This window comes from Crinia signifera, chromosome 3 (genome assembly GCF_055691185.1).
Source record: "Crinia signifera chromosome 3, ASM5569118v1, whole genome shotgun sequence".
In the NCBI taxonomy this organism is placed as follows: Eukaryota; Metazoa; Chordata; class Amphibia; order Anura; family Myobatrachidae; genus Crinia; species Crinia signifera.
Window position 1 is genome coordinate 30,466,188 of NC_139219.1, and position 13,088 is coordinate 30,479,275.

A 13,088-nucleotide genomic window follows, 5' to 3' on the forward strand; every position below is an offset into this window, starting at 1 on the left:
CTGCCATTTTTTGGTCACACATGAGGCATTGCCGTACTCGGGAGAAATTGGGGCACAGATTTTGGGGTGCTTTGTCTCCTTCATTCCTTGTGAAAATGAAAAATTTTGAGCCAGAACTGCATTTTTGTGTAAAAAATTAAATTTTTCATTTTCACTGCCCAGTTGTACCACAATTGGTGAAACCCCTGGGGGTTTGAAATGTACACTATACCCCTAGTTGAATTCCCTGAGGGGTGTAGTTTGCAAAATGGGGTCACTTGTGGGGGGGTTCCACTGTATTGGTGCTTTGGGGGTCTTGCTAATGCGACATAGCACCCACCAACATTCCACCAGAATCTGTGCTGCAAAATCCAAATATCACTCCTTCCCTTCTGAGTCCTGCCATTTTTTGGTCACACATGAAGCATTGCCGTACTCGGGAGAAATTGGGGCACAGATTTTGGGGTGCTTTGTCTCCTTCATTCCTTGTGAAAATGAAAAATTTTGAGCCAGAACTGCATTTTTGTGTAAAAAATTTAATTTTTCATTTTCACTGCCCAGTTGTACCACAATTGGTGAAACCCCTGGGGGTTTGAAATGTACATTATACCCCTAGATGAATTCCCTGAGGGGTGTAGTTTGCAAAATGGGGTCACTTGTGGGGGGGTTCTACTGTATTGGTGCTTCGGGGGTCTTGCTAATGCAACATAGCACCCACCAACATTCCACCAGAATCTGAGCTGCAAAATCCAAAAATTACTCCTTCCCTTCTGAGTCCTGCCATGCACCCAAATGGTATTTTTTTGTCACATGTGAGGCATTTCCGTACTCGGGAGAAATTGGGGCACAGATTTTGGGGTGCTTTGTCTCCTTTATTCCTTGTGAAAATGAAAAATTTTGAGCCAGAACTGCATTTTTGTGTAAAAAAATTAATTTTTCATTTTCACTGCCCAGTTGTACCACAATTGGTGAAACCCCTGGGGGTTTGAAATGTACACTATACCCCTAGATGAATTCCCTGAGGGGTGTAGTTTGCAAAATGGGGTCACTTGTGGGGGGGTTCCTAACTTTTAGCATCTTATGGTGCCTAGAAACCTACATGGTGCCTAAAAAATAATCTCATAAAAAAGGAGGCTCCAAAATCAAGTAGGTGCTCCTTCTATTATGAAGCCTGTGGTTTGGTCAACGTGCACACTAGGGCCACATATAGGATATTTATGAAAACAAAAGAATTGGGGGAATCAATTTTTAGTCACATTTCTCTAGTAAAATCTACTGTGTTCCTTAGAAAAATGTATTAAAATTGAAAATCTGCAAAAAAAATGAAATTTTGAAATTTCACCTACACTTTGTTTTAATTCCTGTGAAACACCTAAAGGGTTAACAAACTTCCAAAATGCTGTTTTGAATACTGTGAGGGGTGCAGTTTTTGAAATGGCATCATTTATGGGGGTGTCTCACATACAAGTCCCTCAAAGTCACATCAGAACTGAACTGGTCCCTAAAAAAATCAGTGTTTGAAATTTTCTTGAAAATTTGAAAATTTGCTATTCATATTGTAAGCCTCCTAGTGTCCAAAAAAATTAAAAGGAAGTTGAAATAATGATGGAAACATAAAGTAGACATATGGTCTATGTTAGTTATTAACTATTTTGAGTGGTATGATTATTTGTCTCACAAGCAGAAAATTTAACATTTTGCAAATTGCTAAATTTTCCATTTTTTACAACATTTTGGTATTTTTCACAAAAAAACACAGACTGTATCGACCCAAATTTACCACTAATTTGAAGTACAATGTGTCACGAGAAAACAATCTCAAAATCACTGGGATAAGTAAAAGCAAAAAAAAGTTATCCCCACTTAAGTGATACATGTCAGATTTGAAAAAAAGGGCTCTGTCAGGAAGGCAAAAACATGCTGTGTCAGGAAGGGGTTAAAACATGAAAAGTTTGTGTACTTTCTCAGGCACTGAATTTGAATGCCAAGCAATCAGTTTCTTGCACATACAGTATTAAGTGCCAGTTACATATCATGCCCCCAGTAGTGCCAGTTACATATAATTTCCCTAGTAGTGCCAGTTACATATCATGTCCCCGGTAGTGCCAGTTACATATCATGTCCTCAGTAGTGCCAGTTACATATCATGTCCCCAGTAGTGAAAGTTACATATCCTGTCCTCAGTAGTGCCAGTTATATATCATGTCCCCAGTAGTGCCAGTTAAATATCATGTCCCCAGTAGTGCCAGTTACATATCATGTCCCCAGTAGTGCTAGTTACATATCATGTCCTCGGTAGTGCCAGTTCCATATCATGTCCTCTGTAGTGCCAGTTACATATCATATCCCCAGTAGTGGAAGTTATATATCATGTCCCCAGTAGTGCCAGTTACATATCATGTCCCCAGTAGTGCTAGTTACATATCATGTCCTCGGTAGTGCCAGTTCCATATCATGTCCCCAGTAGTGCCAGTTACATATCATGTTCCCAGTAGTGCCAGTTATATATCATGTCCCCAGTAGTGCCAGTTACATATCATGTCCCCAGTAGTGCAAGTTACATATCATGTCCCCAGTAGTGCTAGTTACATATCATGTCCTCAGTAGTGCCAGTAACATATCATGTCCTCAGTAGTGCCAGTTATATATCATGTCCCCATTAATGCCAGTTACATATCATATCCCCAGTAGTGGAAGTTACATATCATGTCCCCAGTAGTGCCAGTTACATATCATGTCCCCAGTAGTGCCAGTTACATATCATGTCCCCAGTAGTGTCAGTTACATATCATGTCCCCAGTAGTGCCAGTTACATATCATGTCCCCAGTAGTGGAAGTTATATATCATGTCCCCAGTAGTGGCAGTTACATATCATGTCCCCAGTAGTGCCAGTTACATATCATGTCCCCAATAGTGCTGTAACAGATGCCCCCAGTAGTGCCAGTTACATATCATGTCCCCAGTAGTGCCAGTTATATATCATGTCCCAAGTAGTACCCATTACATATCATGTCCCCAGTAGTACCAGTTACATATCATGTCCCCAGTAGTGCCAGTTACATATCATGTCCCCAGTAGTGCCAGTTACATATCATGTCCCCAGTAGTGCCAGTTACATATCATGTCCCCAGTAGTGCCAGTTACATATCATGTCCCCAGTAGTGCCTAGTGCCAGTTATATATCATGTCCCCAGTAATGCCAGTTACATATCATATGCCCAGTAGTGGAAGTTATATATCATGTCCCCAGCAGTGCCAGTTACATATCATGTCCCCAGTAGTGCCAGTTACATATCATATCCCCAGTAGTGGAAGTTATACAGTATATCATGTCCCCAGTAGTGCCAGTTACATATGATGTCCCCAGTAGTGCCAGTTACATATCATGTCCCCAATAGTGCTGTAACAGTTGCCCATACTAGTGCCAGTTACATATCATGTCCTCAGTAGTGCCAGTTATATATCATGTCCCAAGTAGTACCCGTTATATATCATGTCCCAAGTAGTACCCGTTACATATCATGTCCCCAGTAGTGCCAGTTACATATCATGTCCCCAGTAGTGCCAGTTACATATCATGTCCCCAGTAGTGCCAGTTACATTTCATGTCCCCAGTAGTGCTGTAACAGATGCCCCCAGTAGCGCCAGTTATATATCATGTCCTCAGTAGTGCCAGTTACATATAATGTCCCCAGTAGTACCAGTTACATATCATGTCCCCAGTAGTGCCAGTTACATACCATGTCCCCAGTATTGCCAGTTACATATCATGTCCCGAGTAGTGCCTAGTGCCAGTTACATATCATGTCCCCAGTAGTGTAAGTTACATATCATGTCCCCAGTAGTGTAAGTTACATATCATGTCCCCAGTAGTGCCAGTTACATATCATGTCCCCAGTAGTGCCAGTTACATATCATATCCCCAGTAGTGCCAGTTACTTATCATGTCCTCAGTAGTGCTGGTACAGATGTCCCTAGTAGTGTTAGTTACATATCATGTCCCCAGTAGCACTGTAACAGATGTCCCCAGTAGTGTTAGTTACATATCATGTCCTCTGTAGTGCTGTTACAGATGTCCCCAGTAGTGCCAGTTACATATCATGTCCCCAGTAGTACCAGTTACATATCATGTCCCGAGTAGTGCCTAGTGCCAGTTACATATCATGTCAAAAGCAGTGTAAGTTACATATCATTTCACCAGTAGTGTAAGTTACATATCATGTCCCCAGTAGTGCCAGTTACTTATCATGTCCTCAGTAGTGCTGGTACAGATGTCCCTAGTAGTGTTAGTTACATATCATGTCCCCGGTAGAGCTGTAACAGATGTCCCCAGTAGTGTTAGTTACATATCATGTCCCCAGTAGTGTAAGTTACATATCATGTCCCCAGTAGTGTAGGTTACATATAATGTCCCCAGTAGTGTAAGTTACATATCATGTCCCCAGTAGTGTAAGTTACATATCATGTCCCCAGTAGTGCCAGTTACTGATCATGTCCTCAGTAGTACTGGTACAGATGTCCCTAGTAGTGTTAGTTACATATCATGTCCCCAGTAGCGCTGTAACAGATGTCCCCAGTAGTGTTAGTTACATATCATGTCCCCAGTAGTGCCAGTTACTTATCATGTCCCCAGTAGTGCCAGTTACTTATCATGTCCTCAGTAGTGCCAGTTACATATCATGTCCCCAGTAGTGCCAGTTACTTATCATGTCCTCAGTAGTACTGGTACAGATGTCCCTAGTAGTGTTAGTTACATATCATGTCCCCAGTAGCGCTGTAACAGATGTCCCCAGTAGTGTAAGTTACATATCATGTCCCCAGTAGTGTAAGTTACATATCATGTCCCCAGTAGTGCCAGTTACTTATCATGTCCTCAGTAGTACTGGTACAGATGTCCCTAGTAGTGTTAGTTACATATCATGTCCCCAGCAGCGCTGTAACAGATGTCCCCAGTAGCGCTGTAACAGATGTCCCCAGTAGTGTTAGTTACATATCATGTCCCCAGTAGTGTAAGTTACATATCATGTCCCCAGTAGTGCCAGTTACTTATCATGTCCCCAGTAGCGCTGTAACAGATGTCCCCAGTAGTGTTAGTTACATATCATGTCCCCAGTAGCGCTGTAACAGATGTACCCAGTAGTGTTAGTTACATATCATGTCCCCAGTAGTGTTAGTTACATATCATGTCCCCAGTAGTGCTGCTACAGATGTCCCCAGTAGTATTAGTTACATATCATGTCCCCAGTAGTGCTGTAACAGATGTCCCCAGTAGTGTTAGTTACATATCATGTCCCCAGTAGTGTTAGTTACATATCATGTCCCCAGTAGTGCTGCTACAGATGTCCCCAGTAGTATTAGTTACATATCATGTCCCCAGTAGCGCTGTAACAGATGTCCCCAGTAGTGCTTTTAACCAGAAAATATTTTATTTTCACTTTCTGAAATGTATGGTTTTCATAATAATTTGGATAACGGATATTTGGATAAAAGATACTCAACCTGTACTACCTGGCCAACCCAAACAATTTCTGGAACATTTTCTGCTTGGCTTCCTCACTTGTATACTCTGCCATCATCGCCATCACTATAGGTGATTTCAACATTGCTATTGGCAGTTTCCAATAACCTCATGCCTCCAAACTACTCTTTATAACCTCATCTCTTGGCCTCTCCCAATGGTCAGACTATTTTACTCATTGGGAGGGGGGTCACTACCTTGATCTTGTGTTCTGCTGATTAAGCTCAGTCTCTGAATTCACTAACACTCCTTTAACTCTCTCAGATCACAATCTTATCCCCAGTTACTCCATTGCTTCTATCTCAATGTCCACTGGAAAACGCAGAGGTGTTCCGTTTGTTCCGGCGGGTTGAGAGAGATTCGGCGGCTGTGTGACATCACATGCTGCCGCTGCAGACCTAAAATATGGCCGGGCTGTGCCTTAGCTGCTCAGCTAGGGAGCTACTTTCACTGGAGTACTGCCTACCTCCTGCACCCCAACTATCTGATTGATATCCAGTGTGAAATGGCGCCTGAGTCACCGGGTTATGGGTCTTAGGGTGAACAGTAATAAGGACGACAGTTAATTGGTCGATGTGAGTTTTTCTCTTGCCTATGTTATTATAGCTCAACATGGTCACCGTATAAGTGTACCGCGTCCCCATGCATGCTTCGGGCACGGCGCCTCATTACATTAGTTGCAGTATTATAATCTAACTCTGGCCCTTATTCTGATCGGTGCGGTAATATCCGCGTGCGTTCGTGCCGCCGATGTTTTGTGTCTGCGCATGTGCAGAGGCGTCTCTGCGCATGTGCGAGCGGGGCGTACGGCCAAATCCCACATGAAATGTGTACACTCCGAACAGGGGGTGGAGAGGGGTGTGAAGGGCTATTTGGGCTTATTACCATATGCATACGCCCCGCGTTTCATGGGCGTTCCCATGCAAACGCTGGGCGTACGTATGGTAATGCGGCCGTGACGCACGTGTAGGGGGCGGACATATGACATCGCCGGATGTCAGCTGCCCGCCCAGATCCCTACTTTTGCACGGAAAAATGTCCGTGTGGTCTGAGGTTGCGGGTGCTGGTGGAGCACTCGGTCCTGCATTCGATGGTCTGCGACCATCGAATGATGGGGGAGGTTCCCTGAGATGGAGGAGGCGTATTCCGTGTAAAATACACGTGCGGTCCGTTCGGCCAGCTTCTTACTGCGTACGGACGGAGTTGGCGATCCGTATGGAAGGCGGGGTTTCGCACGCACGGTCCTGGCCGCATATTCGGATCCGGCCGCACCGATCAGAATAAGGGCCTCTATGTTGACTTGGATTGTAAAGTTTGAAAAATCATCTTTAAAAAAAAAAAAAATTACGACAAACTCATGTCGACATTTTACATGTCAACCGATTGTTTGTGTCAACCTTTTGACCATGTTGACCTAAGGTATGTCGACCCTTTTCATGTGTTGACCTATGGCCTGTCGTCCTCCCGTGGAGGGAGTTATACTATCGCTATGGGCCCTACACACACGCACACACACACACAGCAATGTCTGGTTCACTTCTAAACAATCTAGTTAAATCAAGTCAGAACGCTTAGAAAATAACCCTTTAACGTCTGTGGGCCCCATCAGGTCCTCTACATTTCTCTATTCCACATCTCTTGACCTTTCTGCCATTCCATCTTAGATGTCATCTCGCCACCTCAAAATATTTCCATCAATAAAATCTTATTAAGCTAATTTGCCGTCAGTGTCCAATCACTTTTTCTGTATAGTGTAGCACATCCTTGTGTATCATCGGTTATTTCCCTATAGATGGTAATCTTGGGAGCAGGGCCCTCCTACCTCTGTCTGTTCATACCCAGCTTTGTTTTATCGCTGTTGTTTCCAATTGTAAAGCCCAACAGAATATATAAAAACTGCTAGTGAATGAATGGAATTTTCATCACCCCCTCCCCTGACTCTAGAACTTGTATTTCCCCACAGGGTCAACGGATCCTATGAAGCCCTGAAGGGTGGTCATTCAGTAGAGGCTTTGGAGGATTTCACTGGTGGCTTTGGTGAAACGTATAAAACTAAGACACCACCCACAGATCTGTTCCAGATCATCCAGAAAGCGGTGAAGGCACGGTCCTTTGTCACCAGCGGCACAGTAAGTGACTCATTGCACTCCATACCCCGTAATTCTCAGATTGCTTATGGTTTCCCTGAATATTATTAGCAATGGATGAAAGCGGGTAAAAAAAATCTTCCAGGTCACATTCACATATCACTTGCGTATGCGGGCTCCTTGACCGGATCCTGGAGACTGCGATCTCGCTGGGTACACACATCGTCTAGTGTGTACCCAGCCAGGGGCGGATCCAGGATAAAATGACAGGGGGGGCACCATGATAAAAGAGGGTTTAGGTGGTGGAGGGCCAGTGTTAGTGGTGCCAGTGTACATGCTAAGAGAGCGGAAGAGAGAGGGTGGCAATGGGATTAAAAATAGGCCCTGGCATTTAAAGTACGCAGGCCCACCATGGCAACAAAAGGCACGCTCCGGAAAAGGGGTGTGGCCACTCAACAGGGGGCGTGTCCTTGAGTGTAGTTTACAACACCATATACAATTTCTACACATTATGCAACAAAATACTAGACCCCATTATACTTGCCCCTTACACATGATGCCAAATGGAATGAGCCAAAATTCAAATAATGCCACATGGATTGTGTCAAAATTCACATAATGCCACACGGATTGAGACAAAATTCACATAATGCCACACGGATTGAGCCAGAATTCACATAATGCCACACAGATTAAGCCAAAATTCACAATATGCTTCATAAACAGGGACATTGTCCACTAAAGGCTCGCATTAAACCTTTACACCATAATGTCCATTGCACGTTAAGTTACACGGCATGATGTCCATTATGTATTATGCCAAACACCATAATGCCAATTAAAAATGATGCTACATACAGTAAGTGCTGCTTATCTACATGCTCATTGCCAAGGGTTCCATGCTCATTGCCAGAGGTTCCATGCTCGTTGCCATGTGGGATTACATGCTCATTACCAATGGGGAATACATGCTCGTGGTAAATGGCGGACAGCCGCCGCCAGGCAGAAGTGATAGCCACTGACAGTGGCAGAGCCTGGCTGTATTCCGAGCACTGCAGGTCCCAGCTATTTGAAATAATACCCATTTCACACCAGCAAATGCATTCCCAGGTTGGCCCCTTTAACACCAGCCTAGTCCCTGCATTTTCTGGTGTGAGGGGGAGATAAAACCACCCCTCCCCCCCTTTAACCAGTTATTTCATTTAACCGGCTATATCTTCGGAACTAACTGACCCATTTACATGAGACAAGTATCATATTAAAGAACTTTTGAGTGGGCTTTGAATGATTTTGGTCCAGTGAAACTGGAACATTTGGTTCCAAAATTATCTACCCTCAAAGAACATGAACAGCCATGAAATTACATTTTAAAAAAAATCGATTTACACGCTATATCTCTGGAACCGATTGACCGTTATGGACCATTCTGATATCATATTGAAGGCCCAGCTATTTGGAATTGAATGACATCAAACAAGCTCCTATGATGCCAGGGGGGGAACTGACAGCCATCAGAACCGGGTGGGGGTCGGAATTGACGGGTCCCATATTATCCTATGGGGAAAAAATGTTACAGCTTTGCCAGGCGATATCTCCGGTTCCCGGGGTGCTAGAGACATGGGGCTGGGCTCGTTGGAAATCTCTGGTCCTCATCTACAAAATGAATGACAGGGGGGGCACGTGCCCAGGTGCCCCCCCCCCCCCTGAATCCGCCACTGTACCCAGCTAAAGGTTTACACAATACAACAACATTACAGAAGGGGTTTCGATGCACTCTGGGGGAAATTCAGGACCGCTCGCTAAGCAGCAGTCATTTCCCCTTGAACTGCTCGAGTCCAACAGATAGCACATTGGGGGAAATTTACTAAGATAATGAAACATGGCTGATGCCAGGTATGACCGCATACGACCGGCTATGGCCGTATTTTCAGGATTCCTATTTCCCGCTGGAGTAGGCGGTCGTATTTTTTAATATTTTTATTTGTATTTGGCATCCGTTTATACGGCCGACAAATAAAAATAGGAATCGGCAGCCTGCACGGATCAGTCAGATCCATGATAAAAACAAGAATAATTAAATAAATAATTTTTAAAAATGTTATCCCCTCCACGGCATTTACCAGCCCCAGAATTTCTAAAACCAGCACCAGGCCCAAGGGCCACTCCTGGTTCCCAAAATATAGGGGACAAGATTAATAGGGGTCCCCTGTATTTTGAGAACCAGCACTGGGCCCAACCACCCAGCAGGATAATTCCACAGCCTGGGGACACTTATTTTATAAGGCCCCACGGCCAAAGCATTATCCCCCTGAATAGTCAGCCAGGGCAAGGACCCTGTGGTAGTGTGCCCCCCCCCCAATAAAGGAGTATCCCCCTCCAGAATTAGCCCTGCTCAGGCTGAAGCCTGTGGCTGTCCCTGGTGCCCCTGGGTGGTGTGCACCGGGCTGATACTTTAAGTGTATAAATAAGATTAAACCTATTGTAGATTGTTGTGGAACTAAAAGCACCACATGTAGGGACTTGGTTATTTCCCCATTACATTTTATTTTTGGTAATTAATCCATTGTCATTTATCCTAGGTATCTTCCGAGGGCGCAGGAGAGATTGTGGGGAGCACCAATGTGGTGAAGAAGCATGCGTACACAGTGACCTGGGCGGAGGAGGTAAGTGTCCATGACGCTGCTCAGTAGTCACCAGACCTCTCTGACTGGGGGAATGTAAGTGATCAGCTTGGGTCTGTGACTCACAGGTCGTCTATCGCGGAGATAAAGTCCAGATCATCAGACTGAGGAATCCTTGGGGCCACAAAGAGTGGAACGGAGCCTGGAGCGATGAGTACTTACTAACTATATATCATTATTTTGGGTTTATTTAGTACAAAGGCAGCCAATCATTGCAGCAGAATGCTCTGCCAGTCATAGGAGAAAGGCAGGTCCACCCAGGGCCATCTTAACAGCAGTGTGGGCCCCTGGGCAAAGCAATGCACTGGGGCCCTTACCCATTCTCCCCTCCTAGGGGTGGGGGGTGCTATCAGCAGCAGCTTTGATGTCCCACAGGTGGCAGGGGGTGCTCCATCTTCCACTCAACATGTAGGACCTGGAGCAGTAACTTCTGCTAATTACTCCTTTACTGCACAGGTGGTGGGAGGGAGAACACTATAGTGTGGAAGGGGGCACGGAGCTGAATGAAGGGTCCCTTGTAAATGACTTCCAGGGAGGTAGGGGGTGTTTTATACACAGGGGAGGGTTGGATAATGGAGTGGGCTTAATATTCGTCATTTTCCGGTGGAAGGGCAGCTTGTTTGACTGCAGATATCGCCATTATCTGGAAATAGATTTCTTAGCCTTCAATAGTATAAAAACCTAGAGTCCCAACTTTCAGGAGGTGCTGGGAACAGGAGCCAGAGCAATCCATTGACAAAAATATAAGGTACTTATTTCCTAGTACGGCGCCCGCGATTTTGATTATATTGATCGGGTCGGAAAAATTGCGTCGATCGCATCGCATGCCAACCAAATCGCATGCGATGCGATCGACGCGATAGACCCGATTTTTACATTGGAATCAATGTAAAATGGTCCCTGAGACCAGATTTTACATTGATTTCAATGTAAAAAAAAACCAAACCCCACATTTTATTAGAAAACCCCCCTCATGTTTGAAATGCCCGCCCAATGTTAACGCCACCCCACTATTGATGCCAACCCGAAGCGTGGCGAGCGCAGCGAGCCCGCGAGGAGCGGCGGTAAGCGTCCTCCGACCTTTTCATACCCCCACTATCCACGTCGTGGAGTTGATTTTATAAAGTGTGGCGAGCCACCGAGCGTGGCGAGCGCAGAGAGCCCGGCGAGGGGACGCCCATAACTTCACAGGTATACGCGTACGCTCGCCACGCTTCGAGCTCGGTGGCTCGCTGCGCTCGCCACACTTTATAAAATCAACTCCACGCCGACGTGGATAGTGGGGGTATGAAAAGGTCGGAGGACGCGTACCGCCGCCCCACGCGGGCTCGCCACGCTTCGGGTTCAAGTCAATAGTGGGGTGGCGTTAACAATGGGGGGGCATTAACCATACTTTATAACCATACTCAATGAGAAATTGGCCCTATTGGCCCATTTCCCATTGTCCCCTATGTAAAATCGCGTTGATCGTATCGCGGCCCATTATAATGGCCCGCGAACGACGCGATCAACCCGATTTTGACTTAAAAAACTAATTTAACATTATTCTCTATGGGAAAATCGCGTGATTTTCTCTTTCACCGGCAAATTAGCAGGTGGTTGACAGAAAATCGGGTCCATCGCATGGTTGTATGCCTTAAGTACCTTACACTTAAGGCATACAATCATGAGACGGGCGCCGTGCTAGGAAATAAGTACCAAATATAAAACTGTACACCAAACGTTTGGAGCTGGAGCAGGGACTGGCTGCTGAAAGGCTGATATCTCTGGTTCTGAGAATGAGAGGCAAGCCGCTAGTGTCGACAGAAAGGGGAGAGTCCCAACTTTTGGTATATACTCTCAGAAAAACTCTAAGTTAGAGAGAACCTGCGAAATATGACTGGGAATTGCAATTAACAGGTCGGATGTGGACTGCTGCTTTGAAGTTGGATATCTCCAGTTCCCCAGGGCCGATTTTCAAAATTCTGGTATCCCTGGAAAAAGGGGATTCTCAGCTATCAGTATAGGGCCCTTATACACCTGGGGCCCCTGGGCAAGTGCCCATTAAGCCCATATGAAAAGACGGCCCTGGGTCCACCCCCTTCACACACACAAAAAAATAACACGATGGGTAACAATTCATATTATACAGCTAACTCTTATCAGTTATAAATGTGTTAAGAAAGCGTGCAAGAGTCAGTAAAGGTGAAGCCATCAGTGGGATTGCTACAATACCATGGAATATAATGGAATGACCAGGTGTGTTTAAGTTAGGCTGTTATTGACCCCCTTTCCCCTGAGAGAGAGAGGCATTTCCTTCTATCTTCACCTAGTGGGTGATGGCCTGTACACTTGTTTGCATGGCTGCTGCCCATCCAGGGCTCCCACAGCTTCATCTAACTTCAGGAGCTCTTCAATGCTTCTCCTCCACCATTGGACTGCCTCTCTGGCTCCTGCAGAAGCTAATTTTAACTGCTGCAAGGTGGTGGGGCTATGATAAGGTGCTATTTTTGAATATCCAAGATTTCCAAGGCAAGCAAATTATGGATCATCACCCCACCCCCTTACATTGGCTAGTATTAGCCTGGGCAAGGGAGAAGAGTGTTACCGGTGGGTTTAAATTTGAGGAGACCCAGATGGGTGAATTCCCAGAAAAGTACTTCAACAAATCATTCTAATGTTAAATTATGAATTTATTAAAAAGTATACTTATCAGCGGTTATTATTAGCAGAATTTCCAATACAGCATACACATCAGCAAACTCATGAGCCCCACCCTCTGCGACAAGAGGCAGAGTTGCAGGGGCATACGGAGGGCGGAGCCGGCAGAGCACAAGCTCAGA

General features: G+C 45.1%; 1 protein-coding gene across 1 annotated transcript in view; it reads left to right on the plus strand.

The window, feature by feature from the left end:
• LOC146062854 (calpain-8-like) overlaps positions 1-13,088 on the plus strand; it is a 101,586-nt gene that overhangs the window by 43,005 nt on the left and 45,493 nt on the right. The window contains exons 5-7 of the mRNA XM_083174860.1: positions 7,462-7,627; positions 10,165-10,248; positions 10,335-10,420. Of these exons, the coding sequence (XP_083030986.1) occupies positions 7,462-7,627; positions 10,165-10,248; positions 10,335-10,420 (336 nt within the window). The remainder of the gene's footprint in view (positions 1-7,461; positions 7,628-10,164; positions 10,249-10,334; positions 10,421-13,088) is intronic.